This window comes from Euleptes europaea, chromosome 1, assembly GCF_029931775.1.
Source record: "Euleptes europaea isolate rEulEur1 chromosome 1, rEulEur1.hap1, whole genome shotgun sequence".
Taxonomy (NCBI): Eukaryota; Metazoa; Chordata; class Lepidosauria; order Squamata; family Sphaerodactylidae; genus Euleptes; species Euleptes europaea.
The window spans coordinates 138,273,391-138,297,324 of NC_079312.1; the positions used below are offsets into that span (position 1 = coordinate 138,273,391).

A 23,934-nucleotide genomic window follows, 5' to 3' on the forward strand; every position below is an offset into this window, starting at 1 on the left:
GCTGTAACCATTCTACATAGGAACCATTATTTTGCTTATGTACAAAATCTGGGTTGATTTGGTGTTTGTGAATTCATATAGCATTCTAAGAACAGAACTTGGCAGTAACTTCAAATTACCTACACCATAGAACCTACAGATAATTAATTTGGCTTAACTGGAGTTGCAGAGTAGCAGCTATCAGCCTTGAAGGTTATTTTGCAGTGCCAAGAGCATCATAGTTCACACTTTATTAGATCACTTGGTCATGCTAGAGAGCCAGCCAAGCTTAAACAATGATGGTGCTGATGTATCTTCCTCTTCTGAGGCAAGCTGTTTGAACAGGAACCCAGGCCGGAACATCTCTTCTGCTCTTGTAAGGGCTGGAGCTGGAATCTGTTATGTTTAACAAAAGAAAGTCAATAGCCTATCTAGTGTTACTATTTTTAATCTGGAGTGCAAACAGATGTTTGGTTAGGAGCTAGGTGGGCCTGCCCTGCCAGGTCTCCAGTCAGCAGGGACCAGGCATGGGGTTGTTTCTGGGCCCTGGTAGATCTCACCTAGCTTCCCCCAAGTTGACAGAAGACCTTGGGAAGGGACAGTATCTCCTTTTTAACCCCATGCTGGATGTCAGTCACTCTGAAGTAGCCAGACTTCTAGCTGTGTGTGTGTGTGAAGTGCCATCAAGTCGCAGTCAACTTATGGCGACCCCTTTTTGGAGTTTTCATGGCAAGAGACTAACAGAGGTGGTTTGCCAGTGCCTTCCTCTGCACAGCAACCCCGGTATTCCTTGGTGGTCTCCCATCCAAATACTAACCAGGGCTGACCCTGCTTAGCTTCTGAGATCTGACGAGATCAGGCTAGCCTGGGCCAACTTCTAGCTACTTCCAGTTTATCCAAAGTGTTCTTAAAAATGTAGTCCAAAGCAGTTCACATTAAAAAAATCATTAGTATAATAAATCATAACCACAGCATAAAAACAGAAGCAAACCACTCCCTTATAAAACCATTAATTAGCTAGCAAAATAGTCAAATGTCATATTTTCATACACACCTAAAAATCAAGCTTCCACCAAGAAAAAGTGCACAACCGGCACTTTAAAAGCCATGAAAGCTAGGCAAACAGAGACTGTATCCATAGAAGAGGACTTAGGGTAAGAGTCAGCAGTAGGTAACTGCATATGACCAACAACCCAAAATTAACTTTTCTGGTGCAGCATAGTGTATTTTTTAAACTAACATTTTTCAATAGATTCTACATGAGTGGAAATTAATGTTGATTTCATCAGTTTTGTTTTAGACTACTAATTTGTCTCCATGGAGATTACATGTATGGTTTATGCATATAGAAGATTGACTGCTGTTGCTGTGTAAAGTTAACCTATGTTGGAAATTCCAGTTGTAGAAGAGGGATGCAATTATTATTTTCCTATGTAAATATGTAGAGTGTTGGATTCTTTTGCCTTTAACACAGGCGATTTACCAGCTATCTCCCAACCAATCAGTCCATGCCCTTCAGCACTTTGCAGCAATATTGGGTACACGGTAACACACAGTGAGAAGTGTAGCCAGTGCTACTGCAGCATTCAGTTTCTCAACTACCAGCTTGGCAGAAAGCTACTGGATTCTCTAGCCTAAATGAAAGAGGCTCTATCTAGCACAGCAACAGCTTTTCACAAATGCAAAAGACAAATCTACAAACAAAGGAAAAACCACTCAGTTCACAAAAAAATGATACCCCAACAAAGGCTTCTTCTGGAGTTACTGGGCAGCATCATACTGGAATGAAGGGTACAAGACAGTTAGATTGACACCCCTTTAACATTCCTTTATAACTACTTTTAAATGCAAGGTATAAAGCCTGAAGGTAGGTTCAGAACTGTTGATGTACAACTCTGTACTAACAGCTGATTCTATTCTTGAAATTTACTCTTTGTCAACCCATTTAGTTTAGTTATCACTGGTAAATTACCCTCCAATACTAGAAAATAGTTTTAAAATGTTATTTTGGGCCTCTTCAAAGGGAATTCTATTAGCAACCCCTGATCTTAGAATTTATATCTCCTTTGTTCCCTGGGAATTATTTTAAGAGCCAGCATGGTATAGTGGTTACTGTTGGGACTAGGATGTGGGAGACCCAGGTTCATTTAACCAATCTGCCATGGAAGCTTGCTGGTGACTGGCCCAGTTGCACACACTCAGCCAAACTACCTCACAGGGTTGTGAGGATAAAACAGAGAAGGGGAGAATGTTGTAATCCACTGTAGGTTCTCATTGGGGAGAAAAGGAGTAAAATAAAAATGTAGATGATTTAATGCCTCTGGCACCATTGGGCAAGCGAATATAAAAAATGAGAGACACTGTCCTTCAGTGTTACTACTCTGAAGATGCCTGCCACAGTTGCTGGCGAAACATCAGGAAAGAAAATTCCAAGCCCACGGTTACACAGCCCGGATAACCTACAATAACCAATGAACTCTGACAGTGAAAGCCTTCGACAATATAAAAAAATGAGTTAGAACTATACACCAACCTGAGCTTTATGTTCAGAATTTCTCAGAACTGACTTAGTCTTCCGAGAGGTTGACATGCTGAGTGGCAAGAGCCCAAACCTTGAAGAAACAAAAACTGTAATAACTATACTTTCCACTCCCAGCTGCTTTGTTTCGAAGGAGTACTTTCTATTGACTGTAGCAGGAATCACTTACCTGATCTGACTAGATGCTAGAGGTAGGGTGTTGTGTAACTCTTGAGAAGTTGGAGGACTGCTTCGGCTAGTGTACTGGTTCTCTGCCCCAATTAATAAGCCAAATAAGACCTAGAGGACAGGAAGAAGTTGACTTGTTTGGATAACAGGATATTTAACTACCAAGTATTCAATCAAGTATTTCTAGATTATGTTTGTGCCTTGTGCTACCTCTTAAACACGTGAATCCTCTTTCATGGACATCTGTGCTTACTTTGAAATACTTGTGTAAAACCAATGCTTCCATATCACCCCAGTTAGCCACTAGTGGGTGGTATCCTTTTTGCTTGGTGGAATGGTAGGCTACAAGCCATTGATTATCCTGTCATCATACCAAGTCTTGTTAAGCCTGCATGCCTGAAGCCAGTCTAAAACTGTGTGGTATGTCTACATTAACCAAACAGATTGTACAATATTTTATATCGTATTGACAGGATGCTTCTTTGAAACTTACAGAGGTTCGCTGCACAAGGCGGTTAAGGTTGCTGTTTAAGTGTGGGGTGAAGACATCCAAGTCAAAGGGATCTATGTAGCTTTCCAGAAAGTCTGTCTGTTTCTCAATTCTGAAATGAGAAGGAAACTGTCCTGTTTGCAATCCTGAATCATAGACAAAATCTGCTATTGAATAGGGCAATGCTTTAAGCGTGTTACATTGAGACTAAAGTTAAAACACAAAAAACAGGTGTTTAATGTTAGTTCCATTACACAATACCTGGAAACTAAACACTGCAGTCAGATAACCAGCTATTGCTCAATTCCTTAATGTAGTGAAATGCATCCCACTATTTAAAACTACATCCTAACCTTCAGTTACTTTTGAGCTGATGTCCTACTAGCCAGAGCTCTAGTTATTCACATGTTTCAACATGTATTCTTATCCTGTTTGTAACAAGGTGCCCTGGAGCAACCTTTCCTGAAAGCTACTGTGACTTTTCTTGTTACTCGGCATGCTGCTGCACTTCCTAGCAGTGGCTGGAGTCTTGTCACCCATTACTGTAAAAGAGGGATGGGAGATTACCAGATACTACCCATAGATGACCTATTTTAGCACCATTTGTATGAACTAACTGGTATTGACAGGAAATGTGGATAACTGCAAAGTTTCAAGGATATAAGCAAGGTGGCTGTTTCTCCTTTCAAAACAACAATTTATAGTTATAAGAATTAAATCCGCGACGCTTTAATTCTTATAGCTATAAATTGTTGTTTTGAAAGGAGAAACAGCCACCTTGCTTATAGCCTTGAAACTTTGCAGTTATCCACATTTCCTGTCAATACCAGTTAGTTCGCGGAAAAAAGAAAGAATTAAATCCGTATGCTACACAAAATCAGAAAGGTGTTAGTGTTGTGAGAAGAGGTGAAGGATGGAGCAAATACAATCCCTTTAGCCAGGCTGGCTTGGTTATCTTCACACTGAAATATATTACAGGTAGATTAGTCCTTAGTGGGTCAACAGTTAAGGCTACAAAGCAGTGGCTAAACCAGGCATGAACAGGGCTAAAATATTTCAGATTTCCAGGCAACTCTTGTTTTGCTGCAACAGACTAACATGGCTAGCCCACTGGAATTGGGATGTTTCTAGCAATGCTTTTCTTTTAGCCTCACTCCCTTTTGCCAGCAAATGTATGCACAATGATATCAGAGCAGAACAGGTAAGAATTCAGTCTTGTTTCTCTCCCCCCCACCCAATAAAGATGCAGCCACATTGTGGAGAGTTGCAACCATAGAAAAAACCCTGCTCAACCCTTGCAAGTGTACTCCACCTTGAATCTTGCTTGTTTCTGCTGCTTTTCATATCTTCAGTCTTTGTTGTCAGCACTATGTTCAGATACCGAAGATCATACAAGAGTTGTAAAGCCCTGTTCTGGGTGATTGGCAACACTCCTTCTTTCTGCAGAGACAAGGGCAAAGAGATGTAATCTCAATATATGCATTAGCAAATGCCTGGTTTCCCAATCACACACTGTTTGGAAGGGAAAGTTTAACAACCACTTTAAATCTCATCGGATGAGATCGGGCTGTCCAGGTCAAAGCAGATGGTAAATAGCCCTTCATAAACACCCAGTCTGACCAGCCCTTGCTTCTAACATATCTTTACAATGGACATAATCCTAGGTTGGTCTCATCCAGAAGAAATTATTTTCATGCTTTTACAACACTGTCCAGCTTTCCTTTCCACCACAGAATGAAGACCTCACAACATACAATGAATTAGTGAATTAAACATTATTTGGTGTGAAACTGCTGAGAAACTAGACACACAAACAGCAATAGAAACCTGTGACATAACTGTCCAAGGTAATCAAAGGTCCCAAGTCTTTTCTCCACAAAATGGCCCAGACTCCTTAGAACTAAACCTACAACCCATTAAAACTGAAGGGGGTGGCATCATAGTAGTTTTACTTTCAGCAATTCATGCTTTCATTTCCCAGCTTTTCAAACCTAGCTTTGTTCCAAAACACACTGATCCAGCAGTATGGTAGCTGACAGCCACACACCTTTTCTTGTTTCCCTTCTGATAATTTTTCATAGCCAGCTAATATTTCAGTCATACAAGTCTTCAGTAGTTCTTGCAAGATGACCTTTGGAAGGGTATGACCACCAACTCGACTGACTTCTTGGCACAGGCTGAAGAGAAGAGCTTGGACACTCCAGGATGGCTGCAAATAATATCAAACGACACAGGTGGAAATGTTACACATTTGGGAAGGAAGAGGGTTTGTTTTACCTAGTCCCACATTTATTTGATAACAATGTTCATCAACCCCTCATCACTGTATCTAACAGCAAACTGGCTAGCCCTTGTATAGGCAGGAGAAGCAGTACCCACAGAAAAGATAGGGGATGCTACCTACTCGGGATCTCCACAGACAGGAAGGGAAAAAAATAACCAAAAGAAAATAATAAACCTCTAAAATGGCTTGATAATGCTGCAGAAGAAACAGGATGCTGAAAGCAGCTAGCAACAGCTATATTAAATGGAAGGAAGGAAGGGGTAGAGGAACAGTCTAAAGTTCCTGGCAGCTTTGAGAAATAGAGATTTTGCAAGGTAGGGTGGGATTTCCAAGTTGATGCCCCCTCCTGCTGTATAATACGTCTCTTGCTAAAACCCACCCGTAACCATTCTACAATGAAAGCCTATACATTTCTGAGACACAACATGAAGTAGGTATTGGGTCCCAATAACTGCCCTTTCTTTTTTGGTGGCATGATAAGAAGGGAGAACGTGCAAGTCACAGTGTACAACTTAGGGGACTTTGGAATCCAGGAGGACATTGGGGGGTTTGGGCACATGGTAGGGTTTCCAACACTGCCTCGGCAAATGGCAGGAGATTTTGAGGAGGGGGTGCCTGGGGATGGTGGAATTTAGAGAGGGTGTGATGCCACTTCCAGGTGATGATCCACGCTGCCCCTCTGGTCTTTACTATAGGCTAAGATAAATTAGTTATTAGTTGTAAGCCGCCTCATGCAGGTCTCTGGATAGGTGGCACATACATTCCTGCTCTGAGGGAAGGCCAATCTTGCAGCTTGGGTTATTACCGCCTATTGCCAGGGGAAGCAGGACTAATTTTTCTATTTCCTGTCTCCTGGGCGGGAATAGCCCAGGCTTCCAGTTTTTCTCCTGCCTTGCCGGGGAGAGGACGTAGTCAGTAGAGCTCTGACTTCTCTATACCTTAGGCTAGCTTAGACAGGTCCTATCTCCTTTCCTATTCTTCTTCGACTATAGTCCTATACCTAAAAAAAAAAAAAAAAAAAAAATTCTTACTGTCCTTCTCCTCTAACTCTTAACCTAACATGCAAGCTCCGGCTGCAAAAGGGTCTGCCGCTTTAGCCTCCAGAGAGGAGGACATCTTCCTCCCGGAGGCAGATCACGATTGCACCTTGCAATCACAAGCAGTCCCAGCAACCGGCGCGCACTCCATTTGCCGCTTCGGCATTCTTTCGGAGCGGCCAGGGGCACTCGAGGCGCTAGCCGAGGAGCAACTTCTCCACAAGAAAGCTTCTAAGAAGACGCAAAATGGCGCCCACGCTAAAAAGGGCGTGAAAAAACTGCGGCCCCCGACCGACGATGCTGGCGCCGCGGATGCGATCATTAGCAGTCTCCCCTCCTTCGTGGATACTGAGGGAGAACCACAAGCTTGCAGCTCCTGTCCCTGGTTGAAATCGGCCACGGGTAAGGTCTCCCTTCCCCCAGGCGAGCCAGCGGGAGGGAGAACAGCCACAGTAGAGAAAGTGGCAGCCGTGATAGCCCAGGCTTTAGCCACCCGAAAACAGTCTTCTCCTCCTGACTCCCCCTCCCATTCTGAGAGTTCCCATAGACTCTACCGGGGTAGAGATGAATGCTGCAGCCAGGCAGAAGGTGCGCCTTGTCTAACTGTAATCAGCCGTCCCATACTGTAGTGCATGACCATGCCTCTGTGTATTCTTCCGAAGGCAGCATTAGGGAGGAGGGAGAATGTAGTTCTGACACAGAAATTACAATGGTGGAGGGAAACATTCCTCGTTTATTTTCTACTGAGGATTATCAACCCTTACTTTGCAAAGCCCTCTCTGCTCTTGAGCTTAATGATTGAGGCTGAAACGGTGGTGGAAACCAAACCTCAGGTCTGGCCAAAAGGCACCAAATCCTATTTTCCAAGAGTAAATCAACAAATCAAAACTGTTCCTGTCCCGGGACGGACCCCCGCCCGGTCCGTCCGGGACTACGGAGCACCGAGGCCTCTAGGGCACCACAGGAGGGGAGGACTCGGGAGGGGGTGGGGGACACTCAGGGAGTCGACACCTTACCTGTCCATATGTTTATCCCTGCAGGCGCCGCGGCCGGAGACGGAGCAACCCGGGAGGAAGACCCGGCCCGGGGGGCGGGCCGGGAGGGAAGAGGTGACCGACACCCTAGAGAGGGAGGGTGGGGCCGATGGACGGACGGCGCTGGAACCCCGGGCAGCCACGGGGTGCACGGGGGTCTTGCCGCCCCCGCAGGCCACCGGGAGGACCTTCCCGCAGAGCAGCTGACGGGCGGGCGGGCGCGGCCCGGGCGTGGCCGCGGCAGTCCCAGGGCGCCCCGCGCCGGCGGATTCCCCTCAGCCCTCGGGGGGGGGGAGGGGAAGAGAGACACCGGCCGGGAGGCAGGCACGGAAGCAGGGCCGGGATGGAGGAGGGCCCCTCAACCCTAATAAGGTCTCGGGGCGGAGCCTAGGGGGGGTGGAGCACAGCCAGGCCTTTATAAAGGCCAGAAGAGCGGAGGCCGGGGAGGAGGAAAGTCAGCTGTCTCCTTTACTGGCGGCTGACAGTGGAGAGACGCTGGCTGCATCGGAGGGAGAAAGTGACTCAGATTCTCCCTCCGCATGGTCTGAGGCCGATGAAGCTCCATTGGCTCGCCAGGGGGAGGCGGCAGAGGAGCAGGGGACCCCACACCCCCAAGCTTCAGCTCCTACAGTTCCCTTGCCTGGATATTTTCAGCAGGTGATTAAAACTGAGTGGGATAAACCCACCATTAATAGACAATTTCCTGCAGCTACTAAAAAAACTTTACCACATGTCTTCTGCAGCCATGGAACTTTTTAAGTTACCAGTGGTACACGCTCCTGTGGCTGCCCTGCAATCTCCAGACCTCCCAGCAGAGGACGGAATGGGGTGCATTAAAGATCCATTAGATCGGAAAATGGATTTTTTATCCAGAAAAGTCCACAAAGCTTCTACCTTAACTCTGCAGGCTAATACCACAGCAGCAATTATGGCGCGGGCTTCCCACGCCTGGGCAAAGAAGCTTTCACAGCTGCTCCTAGGAGCAGATCAGAGAGTGACAGAGGGTGTTGATAGAGTCCTCAAGGCTTCTGCCTTCCTAGCAGATGCCTCACTGGATGCTCTCTCTTTCTCAGCCAGATCTGTTGCCACTAACGCAGCCATACGTAGGGCTCTTTGGCTAAGAGTCTGGCCTTTTGACGTCAAAGCCAAGACACCCCTTCTGGCTTACCCACTGCAGGGGGGATAACTTTTTGGAGAAAAATTAGATAATATGTTAATAGAGTCAAAGGATAAGAAACACATCACGCCCAAACCACCAAGAAAGGATCCCAAACCTTTCCAGCAGTCCTTTCGTTCCTATCATGCCTTACCAAGATTTAGGCAAGATCAAAGAAGGGCTTCCTGGTCAGGGAGCCGTCAGTCCTTTTGCCGACCAGGCAGATTTTCACGTCCCTTCCAAAATCAGCAATACCGGGGGGAAAAGGGGATAGATTCCCCAAATCGGGCAATCAGTGACGCCATCACTGCACCTGTGGGAGGAAGATTGCAGCTCTTCCTCCCACGATGGAGGCTTTCACAGCTGGATGCATGGGTGCTGCAGGTCTTAGAACAGGGATATCAAATAGAAGACCACACCAAAAGACCGATTTGTACCTTCCCCAACTTTTCACTCTACAGCCAAGCATGCAAGGACCATGGAGGCCATTACCCACTTGTTGCAAATAGAAGCTATCGAAAAGGAACTCTCTGTTGAACACCGAATGGGTGTTTATTCCATATTTTTCACAGTCCCCAAAAAGAACAGGGACTGGAGGGCTATTCTGAACCTGAAGTATATAAACAGGTACTTCCAGACCAGACACTTCAGAATGGAAACCCTCTCCTCCATTGTAGAGGCATTGCAACATGGGGCATTCATGACCTCCATAGACCTACAAGAGGCATACCTACATGTACCAATCTACTCTGCTCGTCTAAAGTACCTGAGATTTGCCTACATGGACCTTCACCTGCAGTTCAGGGCCCTCCCCTTCGACCTGGGGTCCACCCCCAGGGTAGTTTCAAAAGTCTCAGTGACCCTAGTGGCAGTACTTCGAAAGGAAGGGATACAGTTGCATCCCTATCTGGACGACCTTTTGATCTGTGCCCAGTCCAGAGAGCATCCCCATATCAGGTCACCCTCAGGTCAAGGCGTTCCTGAAGGGGGTCACTCAATCAAATCCACCTGTCATCCATAGATTCCCGACGTGGCAACTTAACGTGGTTATTACAGCCCTAACCAAGCATCCTTTTGAACCCTTGAATGAGATCCCACTTCGCTTTCTTTCTATGAAAGTGATCTTTCTCACAGCCATTACTTCGGCTAGGAGAATTTCAGAGTTGGGAGTCTATCCATTCGTAAAGATCTCTGCGTGTTCCACAAAGATAAGGTGGTACTTCGACCCAATCCCACCTTCATTCCCAAAGTGAATACACCTTTCCATAGACAAAAGGAACTTCATCTCCCGTCTTTCTCCTCGAATCCTATCACTCCGAAAGAGAGTGGCATTCACTAGATGTGTGTAGGGCTATTGGGACATACATCAATCGCACAGCCTCCTTTAGAAATTCGGAATCATTATTCATATCCATGTCAACTCCAAGCCGAGATTGCAAAATGTCTCAGCCCTCGATAGGTAGGGCAGTTAAACAGTGCATCTCAGAAGCCTACATGGCATGTAAATTACCAGTACCAGAGGGCCTTATTGCCCATTCCATTCAAAGCGCCGCCACCACGGTAGCTTACAATAACAATGCATCCATAGATGAAATTTGCAAAGCGGCCACCTGGTCCTCGATCTCCACTTTCGTTCGACATTACAAAATTAACACCCTTGCATCTGCGGATGCGGTCTTTGGAAAAAGGATACTCCAGCATGTCATCGAAGTGGAGGATCAATTCCCACCTGGGACCTAGCTCTTGGACATCCCAAGCTGCAAGATGGCCTTCCCTCAGAGCGGGAATGGAGCCTTGTTTACTCACCGAGAGGGTTCCTTCCGCTCTGAGGTAGAAGGCCATCTTGCACACCCAATCATAACCAGGGCGGCATCAGGGACCTTAATAGTCCAAACCAGTCTGCTTAAATCAGTTCTCCAGGTTCCGGAGTTAGTTAACTCAGTTCAGTATTCTTGTTACTACTGTTAGCTGTTGTTATCTATGTTACCAGTTTTTTGTACTCCTGTCTCAAGTAGCTTGTTAGTAGTCAACTGGAAGCCTGGGCTATTCCTGCCCAGGAGACAGGAAATAGAAAAATTAGTCCTGCCTCCCCTGGCAATAGGCAGTAATAACCCAAGCTGCAAGATGGCCTTCTACCTCAGAGTGGAAGGAACCCTCTCGGTGAGTAAGCAAGGCTCCATTTTTCTAAGTAATAACTACATTCCTAGATTGTCCCCGTGTGGAGGCCTTTTCCCCCTCCTGTTCCTCAGGGTGGGAAACGGGCTGCGGGCTCACAATACCCTGCTGTGGTAGTGAAAGTGATAGGCCTACTTAAGGGCTATTGGGTAACATTGCATGTCAGTTTTCCATCATATATACAGTAAACACAGTACAGACTAACCTTTATTCATAATACTGAGCTCATGTAGATTTTAGGTACATTTAAAAACTGCCTCTGCCTTTAATCTCACCTGGACAGGCAGTCGTATCTTGGACTTGATACTGCTTCCACTCTCAGTCTCCTCCTCAATTTCAATCTCCTCCCAGTTGGTAGCTGTGGCTAGAATGGACCCAGCTTCATCCTTCAGCAAGGACTGTGTGAAATTCTGAACCAGGACCTAGCGAGAAACACAAACAAGATCAGTAGCAGGACAGTGCTGGAGCCAAGCCAGTTATGCCTGAATAAGATTCTGTGCCTGAAGTAGTCTGTGCACAGCAACCACAAGCATATCCAACATCTAAATCTGAAATTTCTACAGACTGACAAGCTTTGCTGTCTAGACCTCATTAACAGCTTTCCAACTCTAAACTGACTTTTCCAATTAACTTTAAATCATTAATTTACTATATACACTCCAAATTGGTAGCTCTACAAAATAACTAGTTTTTGCCTGTTGGAGACAGATGCCAATACCAAGGAAAAAGAACTGGGTGTCAACAGTTCTGACTTTAGCCACAGCCCGTTCTGCTACCCAATGCCATGTCCTGTCAAAACAATGTCCTGTCATTGCGGATTTCAGTAGTACAGGGGCAATGTCCCAGTACATAAAATAAGGCACTGTGCTGTCTATAAGATGGAAGGCAGCAGTGTTCAACCTGCCAAATGACCAAAGCAAACCAGCGTGGGAAAGAAAATCCCTCGGAGAAGCCACTCACTTTAGCAACAACGCTGCTCCATATTTGATAGGCAGACAGGCTGCACTGCTGCAGTCGTTCATTCAGCTCTTGCCATTTCGCCTTTATGGGATTCACTTCTGGAGTTTTCCCTTTGCCCACCTTTTTCAGAGGCCAGAACTCCCTTGTCACATTCTCTGAGCTGCCTGATTTACCCAGAACGCACTGCTTCAGGTGTGGGCACAACTCCCCCAGCGACCGGCAGAGCCGTGCCATGAAGAGTACAGTGTTTAGCATGGGGCTGTGCAAGCCTTGAAGCACACCCTCAGCACGATGCAGCTCTTTCCTTATGCTGCCCAACAAGTAATCCACACAGCAGACGCAGTGGCTGCGCAACAGCTCCTCCACCGTGCCTGTGTCAGCATATCTGTCAAAGGCAGAGTTCCCAGGCTGCATTTTCAGAGTTTCCTTGGATAGGGTGGAGTCTGAGGGCAAGTAGGACAGAAGGTCTTCCAGCTTGGCCTTCAGTTTAGAATCCAGAGTGCTGCAGAAGCTCTGGACACAAGGGCTGTGAGCCTGAGCTTTCATGGACAACCCACCCTTGGTGAACTGGCTGCGGTTTGCCACAGTGATCCAGGCAGCGTCAGGCGGCAAGTCATTAGGGCTCTCTGACCACAAGAAAGAGGCCATGTTCTGTTCAAATAGGATGTGTTTGCTGTGGGCTGGGCTGCCAAACTTAGCTTCGAGCTCTTGTACAGCCAGCGTAAGGAGCTCCCCAGAGCTGGTGGCAATGTCATCAAATCCTTCCTTGGTCAGAGTCTGAAAAAGAAAAGCTCATTACACACAGAACAGAAGCTGGCACAGTAGAAGCATGGGGATGGCTTTATGGGTAGCAAGCAATACTGAAGGGGGCTCTATTTTGGATTGTGAGAAATGCCTTTCAGTTCTGCCCCTTCCTTGACCTCCAAGGTTCTTCTTGTGGCTGTGGCTCAAAAGGGAAGCTGACTAATCAGTCAGACAGCTGATCAGCATGGAAGATTCCTTGCTACTGTAGCTGAGGGTTCCTTTCCCTGGGGGGAAAAAAAAAGGCAAGGAGAGGCAGGCAGGCAGAAAGGTAGATCTGCAAAGGGAGAGAAATGCATTCATAATGACTTAAGAGTTGTACAGAAACAACGAGGGATCAAGACAAACAGGAAGCTGGTTTTGCTGTGGGTGCCAAGCAGGTTGTTCATAGAAAGCAAATTTCCTCCCAATGGCTTGTCCCACCAAGCATTTCTAGCAACAGAAACATTTCCAGTAGCAGAGCACAACTTTCTCATCTTCTCCCCACTGCAGTCCAAAAATGCTCCCTGAAATGTTCCTCCCAACAATGTACAATGTTATTACTTTTATGAACCAAGTTTCTTTTATACCACAAGCATAACCAACGAGAAAACCAAATACCAACAGTTCTAATTTAGTCCTGGTCAGAGGAGCTATTTTCTCCCAGGAAATTCAATTTCCTTGAATCAGAATAAATTTGAGCCAAATGCCTAATGCTACAGATACCTAGCCAAGCTCTACCAGTTTCTCACCTGTAATCTGTCCAAGAAGAGCTGTTGTAACAGATCTTCCCAGAAAGAAATGTGCTTGTCTAGGAGCCGGCAACACACTGTCTCCCAGTTCTGGCTCATGGATTCACTGGTGAGCAGCTCCCACACTGCATCACGGATGCCGGCCAGACCTTTCAGGCTCTTCACATATACCAGCAAGTTTGTAATCCCGATTCTGATATCTTCATTACACCTGAAAAAAATGCAGGTCAGTGAGTAGCTAACTGCACAGCTCCCTTTACAATTGAAATGCCATTTCTTCCTATACAATTTCTTCCTGTTTTGCCATCCCTACTACAGGCGGAAAGAACACCAACCAAGTCAGCCGAGAAAAGGCCCAAGGACATCTTACTACAACCACTTGACAATGGGATGAATCCCACTGAGTGTGATCAGAGCAATACAAGCAGAAGCAAACTCTCCCATTATGCTCCTTGAAATCATTGCTATGGGGTCAGTGGACCCCCAGGAACATAATGGAAGGTGAAGGTTACCACCACTGTTCTGCTGGTGGAAGCATCTTCTGTCAACAGAAAACATGGTTAAGATGCCCTCCCCCCATATCAATTGCCTGCAGCTGAGAAAAGTGCCCGCTCACAGGTTTTTATTTTGTACTGATGAACCTTTGATTGGCAGAAGGGTGAACAGGGAATTCAAAGAAGTGCTTGCCTTTCATCTTTGCTACAGATGGGAGCATTGGGAAGGGGGTTCAAAAATACTGTGCCTTGAGCCTCCTCTTCTTGAGTGGTTGGTGGGGTGGGGGACGCTCAACATTGGTAGTAATGTTTTTAAAAGTCAACTTTAGTCTTGATCTCTCTCTTGTAACTACAGAAAACTAGGACACAATGTATGTTAGGGTTGCCTAGGGGACCCAAGTAACAATAAATGACAGACCTTCTCTCTGCCCTGCCAGAATGACTAGTACAGGACCAAATTCCAACATAATTAGAAATCTACACATACGCTTGTGCTATATGTGAGTCTTTTATAATTCACTCAACTGGCAAAACAGAGATGGTGTCTGCTGCATAATATTCAATCACTATGTTTCTCCCACGACCATACGCCCACAAGGAAACACCCAACAAGCTTTTTCATTGGGAAACAATGACAAATGCCTCCAGAAAGAGAAGGTTCTCACGGACTCACATGTTGATCCATTTCTGCAGCGTATCTCTAAGGTAATCCTGGCTAATGGGGTGAGCCAGAGTTCTGAGGGTCGGCTGGAATTCTGTTATGGAAGGAGGCAAGTATTTGAACCAGGTGCTCAACACGGTTTCTTCTTTCAAAACTGAGATGCCTTTACCTAAGAGAATTGTACAGTGAGAGAAAAGACTGGTTCACTGGGGACTGTACTGTGTCCTAACCGGACAAGTAGATGCCTCTTTGCAGTATCTCTGCTTCTGCCTCCCTTGCTGCTCACCTGCTGGATGCTGGCTTGTGATGGTCTCCAGTGCCAAGAAGAGCAAGCCAGAAGGGAGGGATGGGTCTGCGGGCACCCCCTCTGGCAAGGTGTAGAAGAGAGCATGCGCTTGATACAGAGTGGTGGCTAGGAGTTCCACCAAGGAGCAGACTTGTGCTTTTATGCCTGCATCTGTTTAGAAGAAATTATAGTGGATTAACGAGGGGCAGCCAGGTCCACGTTCCTATTCAGCAACTAAGAATCACTCCTGTGAAAGGTATGGACAGATAAGCCTTTCACAGTATTGCTGGCAAAGAGAAAGTCATCACTGGATAACCTAATGTCTTTCCATACCCTCGGCATTTAAATATTTCAAAGTAGGGGAAAACACTAAACATGTACATTTTATGTAACTGTTAGATACAAGAATCCTGGATGATGCAGCCAGTCATGAAGAAAGCTGCTGGGGGAAAAAACCTCTGTACCCTCATAATCATTTCTGATGAAGCAGCAGTTCACATCTAGGTCCAATTCAATTACTGTAAATACAAAAACCTTTAATGGCATAAATACAGTATTTCTACTTAAAATTCCTAAAACAATAGGTATCAATTACTGTATTACCTCTAGCCCTAGTAATTGGAAGGAGCTCACCTTAGAAGTGGAAACATCTATACATTATCCAGAATACTAAGTAGGATCAACATTACAGAAGTTTAAGTTAACCCAGAGCTGCTGATAATGTCTTCTCTGAGGACATCAGATATACTCATCTGGCTGCTATAGTTTTATAGAAGCAATATTCCATCCCTGATATTGTCACATTACCCTCAAGATAGTGATACAAACAGGAAAGCACTCTGAAAAATTGGCTAAACCTTGATCACACTAGCCAGTGGGGAAAGAAAAAAAACAAAGGTAAGGAAAAGAAATGGACAACATTTGCACTGATGTAAGATAAAGATGCTTGTGCTTACCATGATGGGGCTGGTTCAAAAGCTGCTGAATTGCAGATTTCCTGGCCAGCAGGAAGTCTGCCAGAGCCTGGCGTGGAGAGCTGTCTTCAAGAAGCATGATTGAACATAAGGCCTCTGCTACTGATTGGTCCAAAACAGTCCGGGATTTCAACAGTGACTTACTCTCTTGTAGGATAGTGGACCTGTGAGAGACATAGGAGGAGACACATTCCTCAAAGGAGAACTTTAAACTTCAAAGCTGTCGTTCAGTGTCAGAGCATAAGCTTTGTATGCAGAAGATCATAGTTTCAATCTCTGGCATCTCCAGTTAGAATACTGAACAGCAGCTCCTGCTTGTGAAAGCAGACTAGACCATGGTCTGCCTTAGTGTAAGGTAACCTTGCATGTTCAAAGCAAGAACTAGAGGGGAGAAATTGCCATTTAGGGCTGCCTAACATCAAAATAAAGTCCTAAACTGAGCAAGTATGTAACCTTTTCTGTGAGTGTCATACCCAAAGTCATTAAATTATAATGCTTCAGGACTAAAGCCATTCCATTAAAGGTTGGGGAAAGATGCCAACAGGACATACTTGTCCACATTTTCCTAATCTTAGGGTGTAAAAATACTTGGATTTTTATTTAAGTCTTTACACCCTGCTTTTCACCCAACAGGGGCCTAAACCATTTTACAACATTTTAATCCCCTCTTCCATTTCATGTTCTCCCACTTCCAATTTATCCTCACAACATCCCTGTGAGAAGTTTAGGCTGAAAAAGAGTGACTGGGCCAAAGCTCCCAGAGAGCTTCTGTGGTGGAACTGGATTCAGTCTTAGGTGTACTAGATCCTACAATGACACTGTAACCCCCATACTACACTATTTGGTACCGTCAAAGAAAAGATACCCATCTTGACACGACTACAATATCTAATCGACATTCAGGTGAATGTCTTACTAATATGTAATGCGCCAAAGCGCCCAGGCACCATATTATGATAGCCAGATGCTAATCCAAGGCTAGAAGCCAGCCTTACTATGCTTTTGTGTTTATTATATAGTGATTCAGTTTTAAGATTGTCTTTTGTTAGTAGGTTTGATGCACAATGTTCATACAACACTAAGGGGAATTTTAATCTGTGCCTCTGGCATTATCAAAAGAATCTGCACTAATGACCCAACAGGGACACTGCTTGTAATGACTTGTGACATAATGACTTGTGTGCAAGCACTGGGCTACATACATGTTTCCCCATGTTCAAAGGTTCATGTCCAGGACCCAGGCCTGTGCATTTAGAAACCCAGTTTATAGCAACAAAGATCTCTTCTGTCCAAGGAAGGGGGAAAGCAAATGGTTAGTATTACTGCAGAAACTCTAATGTGCACAGAATCCACTCTTGGAATAGGCTTTTCATTTTGGAGCAATGCACCTGCAGCACTCATTTGTTCATGCATTTCTTTTGAGTAAACACTTTTTTTAAAAAAAAGTGTTTGCTTAAGTTCCTGAACTTGGTCTCTCCTTCCTTTTGTGCAAACAGCAAAGATTCTGGTTTTACAGATAGGTTAGGAAGCTTAGGCACTTGATCAAAGCAACATCTTGCTCTGAGCCAAAGAGCAAAGAACTGTATCCCACCTGTACCACTACTGTACTTCAAAGTATTTAAGAATTATAACTGTTGTTTTTCAGGAATTCTCTGCAATGCTAAGGGCTAGAAATCTGAAATCAGAAATTCTCAGAACTGTGTAGAAATTAGCATCATCAGAGTTAGCTATCTTGTTCTATGCTTACTGATACAGTTGCAGTCCTATAGTTTCTAGATTAACTACCAGAAGATACAATGGGTTGGACCCAGTGCAAGGACTGGAGATCTCCCCTGCTTTTTCCTCCCTCCAGCAGCCATTTGTAACTCCGAGACAGTAGCAGTAGCCCCATGGGTTAGTGGGCTTCAGTGAAGAGAGGGGTGAAACCACTCCCTTCTTCCTCTCCCGCCTCCCACACTGCAGCCTCTGGACCCATGAGGCAATTAGTACTTGCGGGTTCTGTGACCCTGGGGATAAAGTTTTCCAGTCACTGGACTGGCCAACGAAGGGGAAAGCAGCTGATTGTTGGACCCTACCCAATACATCTTTTATGGCTATCATTCCATTTCCCCTCTTTGAGGCAGGAAAGCCTACAGTTCAAAAAAAGACATTACAACAGCGGGATAAGAAACAATGGCAAAATTGGTGGGCTGCTTACCGGAAGTGGCTACTTGCTGCCACTTGGCGTGCAAGGATGGGGAAACGGGCCAGGATAGGGCTGTAGTGGGTGCCAGACAGATCCAACTGCAAGATGCCATGGAGGTGGCAGCACAGCAGGTACAACTGTGTAGCTTGTAAGTACTGGGAAGATTCCATTGCGCTCCAGATTTTCTCAGGGATCTGCAGCAGCAGTTGGGTCTGTGCTGCCAAGGAATAGAATTTTTCCTGTGACGGGAGAACTATCTGATTGGAGAGAAACATGCACAAGCTGTAAAAGACATTCCTGACCAAGAAGACTCCTATCCATGCGAGATCTCAAAACACCGTAGGGAGAACTACTGGCAATATGCATTTGCGGCTTTATCCACGGTCATAAAACTGACTGTGGAAAAAACATGGGGGAGGCAATTAAAAAATCCTACGCTTCTTTTCAAAATTCCTTCTCTAGGATTCTGTACGAGCTCCGGAACTTGAACAGGCTGATTTTTCCTCTCCTCCACCATCCTTTCATTTATATTCAACTGCTCTCAACCTTCTGTCCCTTCTAAGAGCACATTTTCCCCCTACTTAAAGGGCTGTTTTTTCTTTAGGTTAATTCAAAAGATTATATTCTTTCATATACATGTTTAGGCCCAACACAGTAGCTGGGAACTGTGCATAACTCACGTTAGTTGTTTTTGTCATCCAGTCAGGAGCCAGCCAACTTACTATTTATTTATACCCCACTTTTCTCAGGTTACAACATTCTCCCCTCCTCCATTTTATCAATGACCCTGTGAGATAAACTAAGATGACATTGTGTGCCTGCTCAAAATCACCCTGCAAGCTTCAATGGCAGAGTGGGAAATTGAACCTGGGTATCTCAGATCTTAGTTTGACACTCTTAACTGCTACTTTATGCTTGATAAAGTGATGTTACAGGGCAGAACGGAAGGTCTGGGGACAGATGCCTACATGGGCAGCTTCTAGATTCTTGGCTCTTTCCCCTGCCATTGTATTCAGCACCCACTTCAAAGGTAGGATTGCCAGCTTCGGGTTGGGAAATACCTGGAGATTTTAAGGGTGAAGGCCGAGGAGGGTGGGGTTTGGGGAGTGAAGGTATAATACCATGGAGCCCACCCTCCAAAGCAGCCATTTCCTCCAGGGCAACTGATTTCAGGCACTTGGAGATCAGTTGTAATCTCAGGAGCTCTCCAGCCACCACCTGGAGGCTGGCCACCCTATTCCACGGCCAGCCTGCTCAGGGACCCGAGAGTGACAGTTGCAGTTCATAAAAAACAGAGATGCTATGCAGTCTCCTCCCCCACCTCGTCTTGGCCTTCATCTCACCAGCCATTAGGATTCCAGCCATTAGGGAGGGGGGCTGAGCTCCTTTGTCTTCAAGGCCTGAATGTATGCAAGCAAGCATAAGAGTATGATTAGATGGCACACACGTTGACTCAGCGACCCTGTTGAAACTAAACAGGACTGGGAGACCTTCTAGGAATTCTCTGTATTGCTTTTCATGATAGAAGACATACAGCGTATCATTGTAATAAACAACGGCTGTTACCGCACTTGTATTCCTACCGATGTATTAAGAGTTTGAAAACGTTATAAAAAATACTGTTCGCACTTTGTTTGGCCCCTTTAGCTGTGAAGACGTCTTCCCACCATTTATAAGCCGTGGTATCCAGAAACCCTTTCAAAGCGATGTTTTTTACAAAATTTTCAATCTCTCAATACATCGCTGGGAATACAAAGTGCGGTAACCCCCAATGACGGCGATAAAGACAAAGCACAGTGGGTAGCCGTGTTAGTCTGTCTGCAGTAGTAGAAAAGGGCAAGAGTCCAGTAGCACCTTAAAGACTAACAAGAATATTTTCTGGTAGGGTATGAGCTTTTGTGAACCTGTGGCTCACGAAAGCTCATACCCTACCAGAAAATATTCTTGTTAAGTCTTTAAGGTGCTACTGGACTCTTGCCCTTTTCTACTAATAAAGACACTGGTGTAAGACGTTCCCAGCATAGAGGCAGAGTGAGATGGAGAACTCTGGTTCTTGTAGGTTATCCGGGGCTGTGTGACCGTGGTCTTGGTATTTTCTTTCCTGACGTTTCGCCCGCAGCTGTGGCAGGCATCTTCAGAGGAGTCACCCTGAAGGACAGTGTCTCTCCGTGTCAAGCGTGTAGGAAGAGTAATATATAGTCAGAAAGGGGTTGGGTTTGAGCTGAATCATTATCTTTGATACTTTTTGCAGGACAATGATTCAGCTCAAACCCAACCCCTTTCTGACTATATATTACTCTTCCTACACGCTTGACACGGAGAGACACTGTCCTTCAGGGTGACTCCTCTGAAGATGCCTGCCACAGCTGCGGGCGAAACGTCAGGAAAGAAAATACCAAGACCACGGTCACACAGCCCCGGATAACCTACAAGAACCAATGAACTCTGACCGTGAAAGCCTTCGAACAATATTATGGAGAACTCTACCGGTTGAATTTCTACTCGTCCTCAAGCAGGAAAGCCGCAGAGGTTCTGCCAGAGGGGATGGCCTGGGGAGGGAGCCTCCCCCCCATTGGCCCCACCCCCATGAAGTCTCCTCCCATCCAGCCTGGCCACGCCCCCAGGGTCTGCCCCCCCACACCTGTTGCGCCCCCGCCTCCCGGGCCAGGGAGGGGGCGGGCTCGGCTCGTCCCCGCGCGCGCCGCCGCTGCTGCCGCCGCTGCTGGAGGCCCCGCACGGTCTCGAGGAGGCGCTGGGCGCTGAGGCGCATCTGGGCGATGGTGTCGGCCGCCTCGATGAGGTCCCGGTAGCGCTCGCCGACCATCTGCCGCAGCTCCTCGCGCTTCCCCTCGATGCCCGCGCGCAGCTGCCGCTCGGCCGCCCTCAGCTCGGCCGCCGTGTGGGCCTCGAAGAGCGCCTCGGCCGCTCCCGCGCCGCCCCGCCTCAAGGCGTCCAGCGCCGCCGCCGCCATCGCCGCCGCCGCCTTTCCCCCAGTCACCCGGAACCGCCCTCCTCGGCTGCCCTCGGCGTGCCGCGGCCGCCATGTTTGAGGAGGGCAACGAACTTCCGGGTGACGAGGCGGAAGGCTCGTTGCCCCCCCCCCTCCCGTTCAAAGGCGCCATTTTTTTCCTCAACGGTAGAAATAGGTGGCCAACGGCCGGGTAGCCAGTACAGGAGCGAAAACCATTTAAATGAAGGGCAGAAATTCTTTATAAGCTACTGCATGAAGACAACACAAAATGTACACCACAGACCTACAAAAGACATATATGCATGTTCATGTGTAGAATAAGAATAATTTTCAAAGTTGTCTCAGTTATGAGTACAAATTCTTCTCTTTTGAAGGCAAATCTCATGCAGTAAGATAGAGGCCACCTGCTGGTGGCCTCTATTTTACTACATGAGATTTGCCTTCAAAAAAGAAGAATTTGTACTCATAATTGAGACAACTTTGAAAATTACTCTTATAATTAAGAATACACACACGCGCACACACATTATTATAATTAAGAATACACACACAAAATCATAATTAAGAATACACACACACACACACGCACACAGTTTCTTCTGTGTAGACTTTCTATCTGTTGTTTTTGCTGTGTCGTTCTTCCCCCGCACCCGCTTTAAACACTTAAAATCCCAACTCCTAGAGAAACCAGTCTGATATCCTAGCCCTGCCTCTAGAGAGCATCTTAGACATTAAACTTGTGAACGACTGTATTGACTTTAATCCCTCAGAAAGGGTGTGGTACAAGATTATGATTTATAGCGGGATTCTAAACAGGTGTCCTCTCTCACCACTCTTCCATTTGTAATTCTGCTTATAAACCAAACGAATGTTGCCAGGTAAATGTTTCCCCGAACATGCCTGGTACAGTGAGCTCAACTTATGAAAATAAAATTTTGCTAGCCTTTTAGGTGCTGCAGGTTTATTTAGTCTGTGTGTGCAGTTTTTATAAATGTGTTTCTGTGCGTGTGTGTGTTAAGTGCCGTCAAGTTGTTTCCAACTCATGGCGACCCTATGAATGAAAGTCCTCCAAAATGTCCTATCTCTGACAGCCTTGCTCAGATCTTGCAAACTGAGGGCCATGGCTTCTTTTATAGAGTCCATCCATCTCTTGTTGGGTCTTCCTCTTTTCCTGCTGCCTTCAACTTTTCCAAACATGGTTGTCTTTTCCAGTGACTTGACAGGAGATTATTATTAACTTTAATCAGTGGACAAGGATGTATCTATTACTCTTATTCTATGCATAAAGATGGTTACATTTTCAGACCATAGGCTTTTTCTTAGTATTGAAATGGTAAAATTTCAAAGTTCATGTTAGAGACTGGGTCAGTGAAGAACAAAAAAGTACAGGTGCTGCTAAATGTACCTGAACACGGTATGATAAAGGGATCACTTCTCATTGTATACTCGCTCATTTTTACTCCTCTGTTCTCTCTAGTCATATACATTTTGCAAAGGTTTGAAGCATTACAGATAAGCAGAAACAATGCTGTATGTGCATACCATGAGACATTCCTGCCTCTATACATTCTGTAAGCAGTCTCCGTAAACTGCATTCCTAACTGCTTGGCTAAACCACTAAGTGGAGAAGGACTCAAAACTGTTTGGTTAGTCTCTCTGCAAAAAACCCTCCCAAAGTGATTCCAGGAATTTAGATGAAAAATTAGCACACATGCACACACCTCTGAAATTGCCTTCCGCTTATATTTGTTTAATACATAAAGATAGTAAACTTAAATATATATGAAGACCACATCAAGAGCCAAAGGGAAGAACTTTTATAAAATGCCATGTTGAAGAGGGAGGAAGGAAGAGGCTGGGATATTTAAATGGGGATTAAAGAAAAATATGCTTATGAAACCATTTTAAATAGCTTTTTATTGATTGTCACTTATATATTAGCAAATAACATATAAATACAAAACTATATATTCAAAGTGGATCAAAACAAGCAAGAGTTGCAGGTATGGAGGCAGCCCCTCATGTACAATTTGACCTTTTGTTCATAGTTAGAAAATGTCCAAGTGTTCACCAGTCTTCAGAAGGAACCTTCCCGCTGGACTATTGTTAATGCAACTGTGGTGCACCAGTCCCCAGCTGTTAAGTTATTTAAAATAGCATAGTGAGAGCCAAAAACATCTTTGAATCTGTTCCCATAGTTTTCAAAGGATAAACAGCTATTAGCCTTACTGAATCTTAATCAAGAAGTACTATAAGTCAATAGCCTGAAAGCTATTCTGCCTTATGTGAAAGCAAAAGAGAAGCAGTATCAGTTTATTTGTTTGTTTGGCAGAGTTTCCTGCTGAAGTTCCTGTAATCTAAAGGCTTAACACATATTGATTGAGGCAGCAAAGTGCTTGGATTGTCAGGTTTCATTCACGTCCATGTCCTGGAAGAAACCTCATGAGTTAGAAAGTTCAGCATTTGTGTTAATGCAATGGTTGATTCTCTCTCAGACAGGACCAACCATTGCATCAGTACAAATGCTGATTTGGAATATGTTATCAGAAAAGGGAAAAATACCTTTGACCACTCACAAGTTTTTTGCGTAACAAGTACCCATTCCTAGTTATATGATGTCTGACTGAAACTGGTAACTTTTTATGATGCAAATATAGAAGCGTGGTAATGAGAATGTGATTTTAGGAACCTAATAAACTCTGATTCTTTTATCAGCAGAAGGCAAATTCACTCTTGTTCAGTTAATGTAAGTGCTTCAAAGAGTGCCACTTGAAGTACTTTCCAAGCCATTCACTGCAGAGTAGCTGGATTAATCTTTGCAGGATTAGTTTCGAGGAAATAGCTCAAATATTGCAGATTTTGGATGTTAAGATTCTTCGGCAACCCAATTTGAATTACTGTTGGAAGTGAGTCAAACTGTATTCACTGGGCCTTATTCCCAGGTAATCCTATTTAGGATTGCAACACAATCCTAAAACGTAATACCATTGACTTCAATGAATGTAGAAG

At 45.3% G+C, this 23,934-nt stretch overlaps 1 protein-coding gene across 1 annotated transcript; it reads right to left on the reverse strand.

Moving 5' to 3' along the window:
• Positions 1-217: 217 nt before the first annotated feature.
• Positions 218-20,925, reverse strand: COG1 (component of oligomeric golgi complex 1). Its single transcript, XM_056848741.1, has 14 exons — positions 20,596-20,925; positions 17,967-18,211; positions 15,752-15,933; positions 14,796-14,966; positions 14,522-14,678; positions 13,355-13,565; positions 11,823-12,599; positions 11,138-11,284; positions 5,224-5,385; positions 4,489-4,616; positions 3,180-3,288; positions 2,688-2,797; positions 2,513-2,591; positions 218-375 (listed from the first exon to the last, which is right to left on the reverse strand). Exons 1-14 carry the CDS (start codon positions 20,923-20,925, stop codon positions 238-240), a joined length of 2,946 nt encoding a protein of 981 aa, XP_056704719.1. The 3' UTR covers positions 218-237.
• Between the last annotated feature and the right edge of the window lie 3,009 nt (positions 20,926-23,934).

Coding starts and splice junctions, on each gene's coding strand:
- COG1 (XM_056848741.1), bottom strand. CDS start 20,925: ATGGCGGCGGCGGCGCTGGACGCCTTGAGGCGGGGCGGCGCGGGAGCG. Junction 15,934..17,966: donor GCAGCAAGTAGCCACTTCCG/GTAAGCAGCCCA, acceptor TGTCTCTCACAG/GTCCACTATCCTACAAGAGA. Junction 12,600..13,354: donor TCTTCTTGGACAGATTACAG/GTGAGAAACTGG, acceptor TTTCTTTTTCAG/ACTCTGACCAAGGAAGGATT.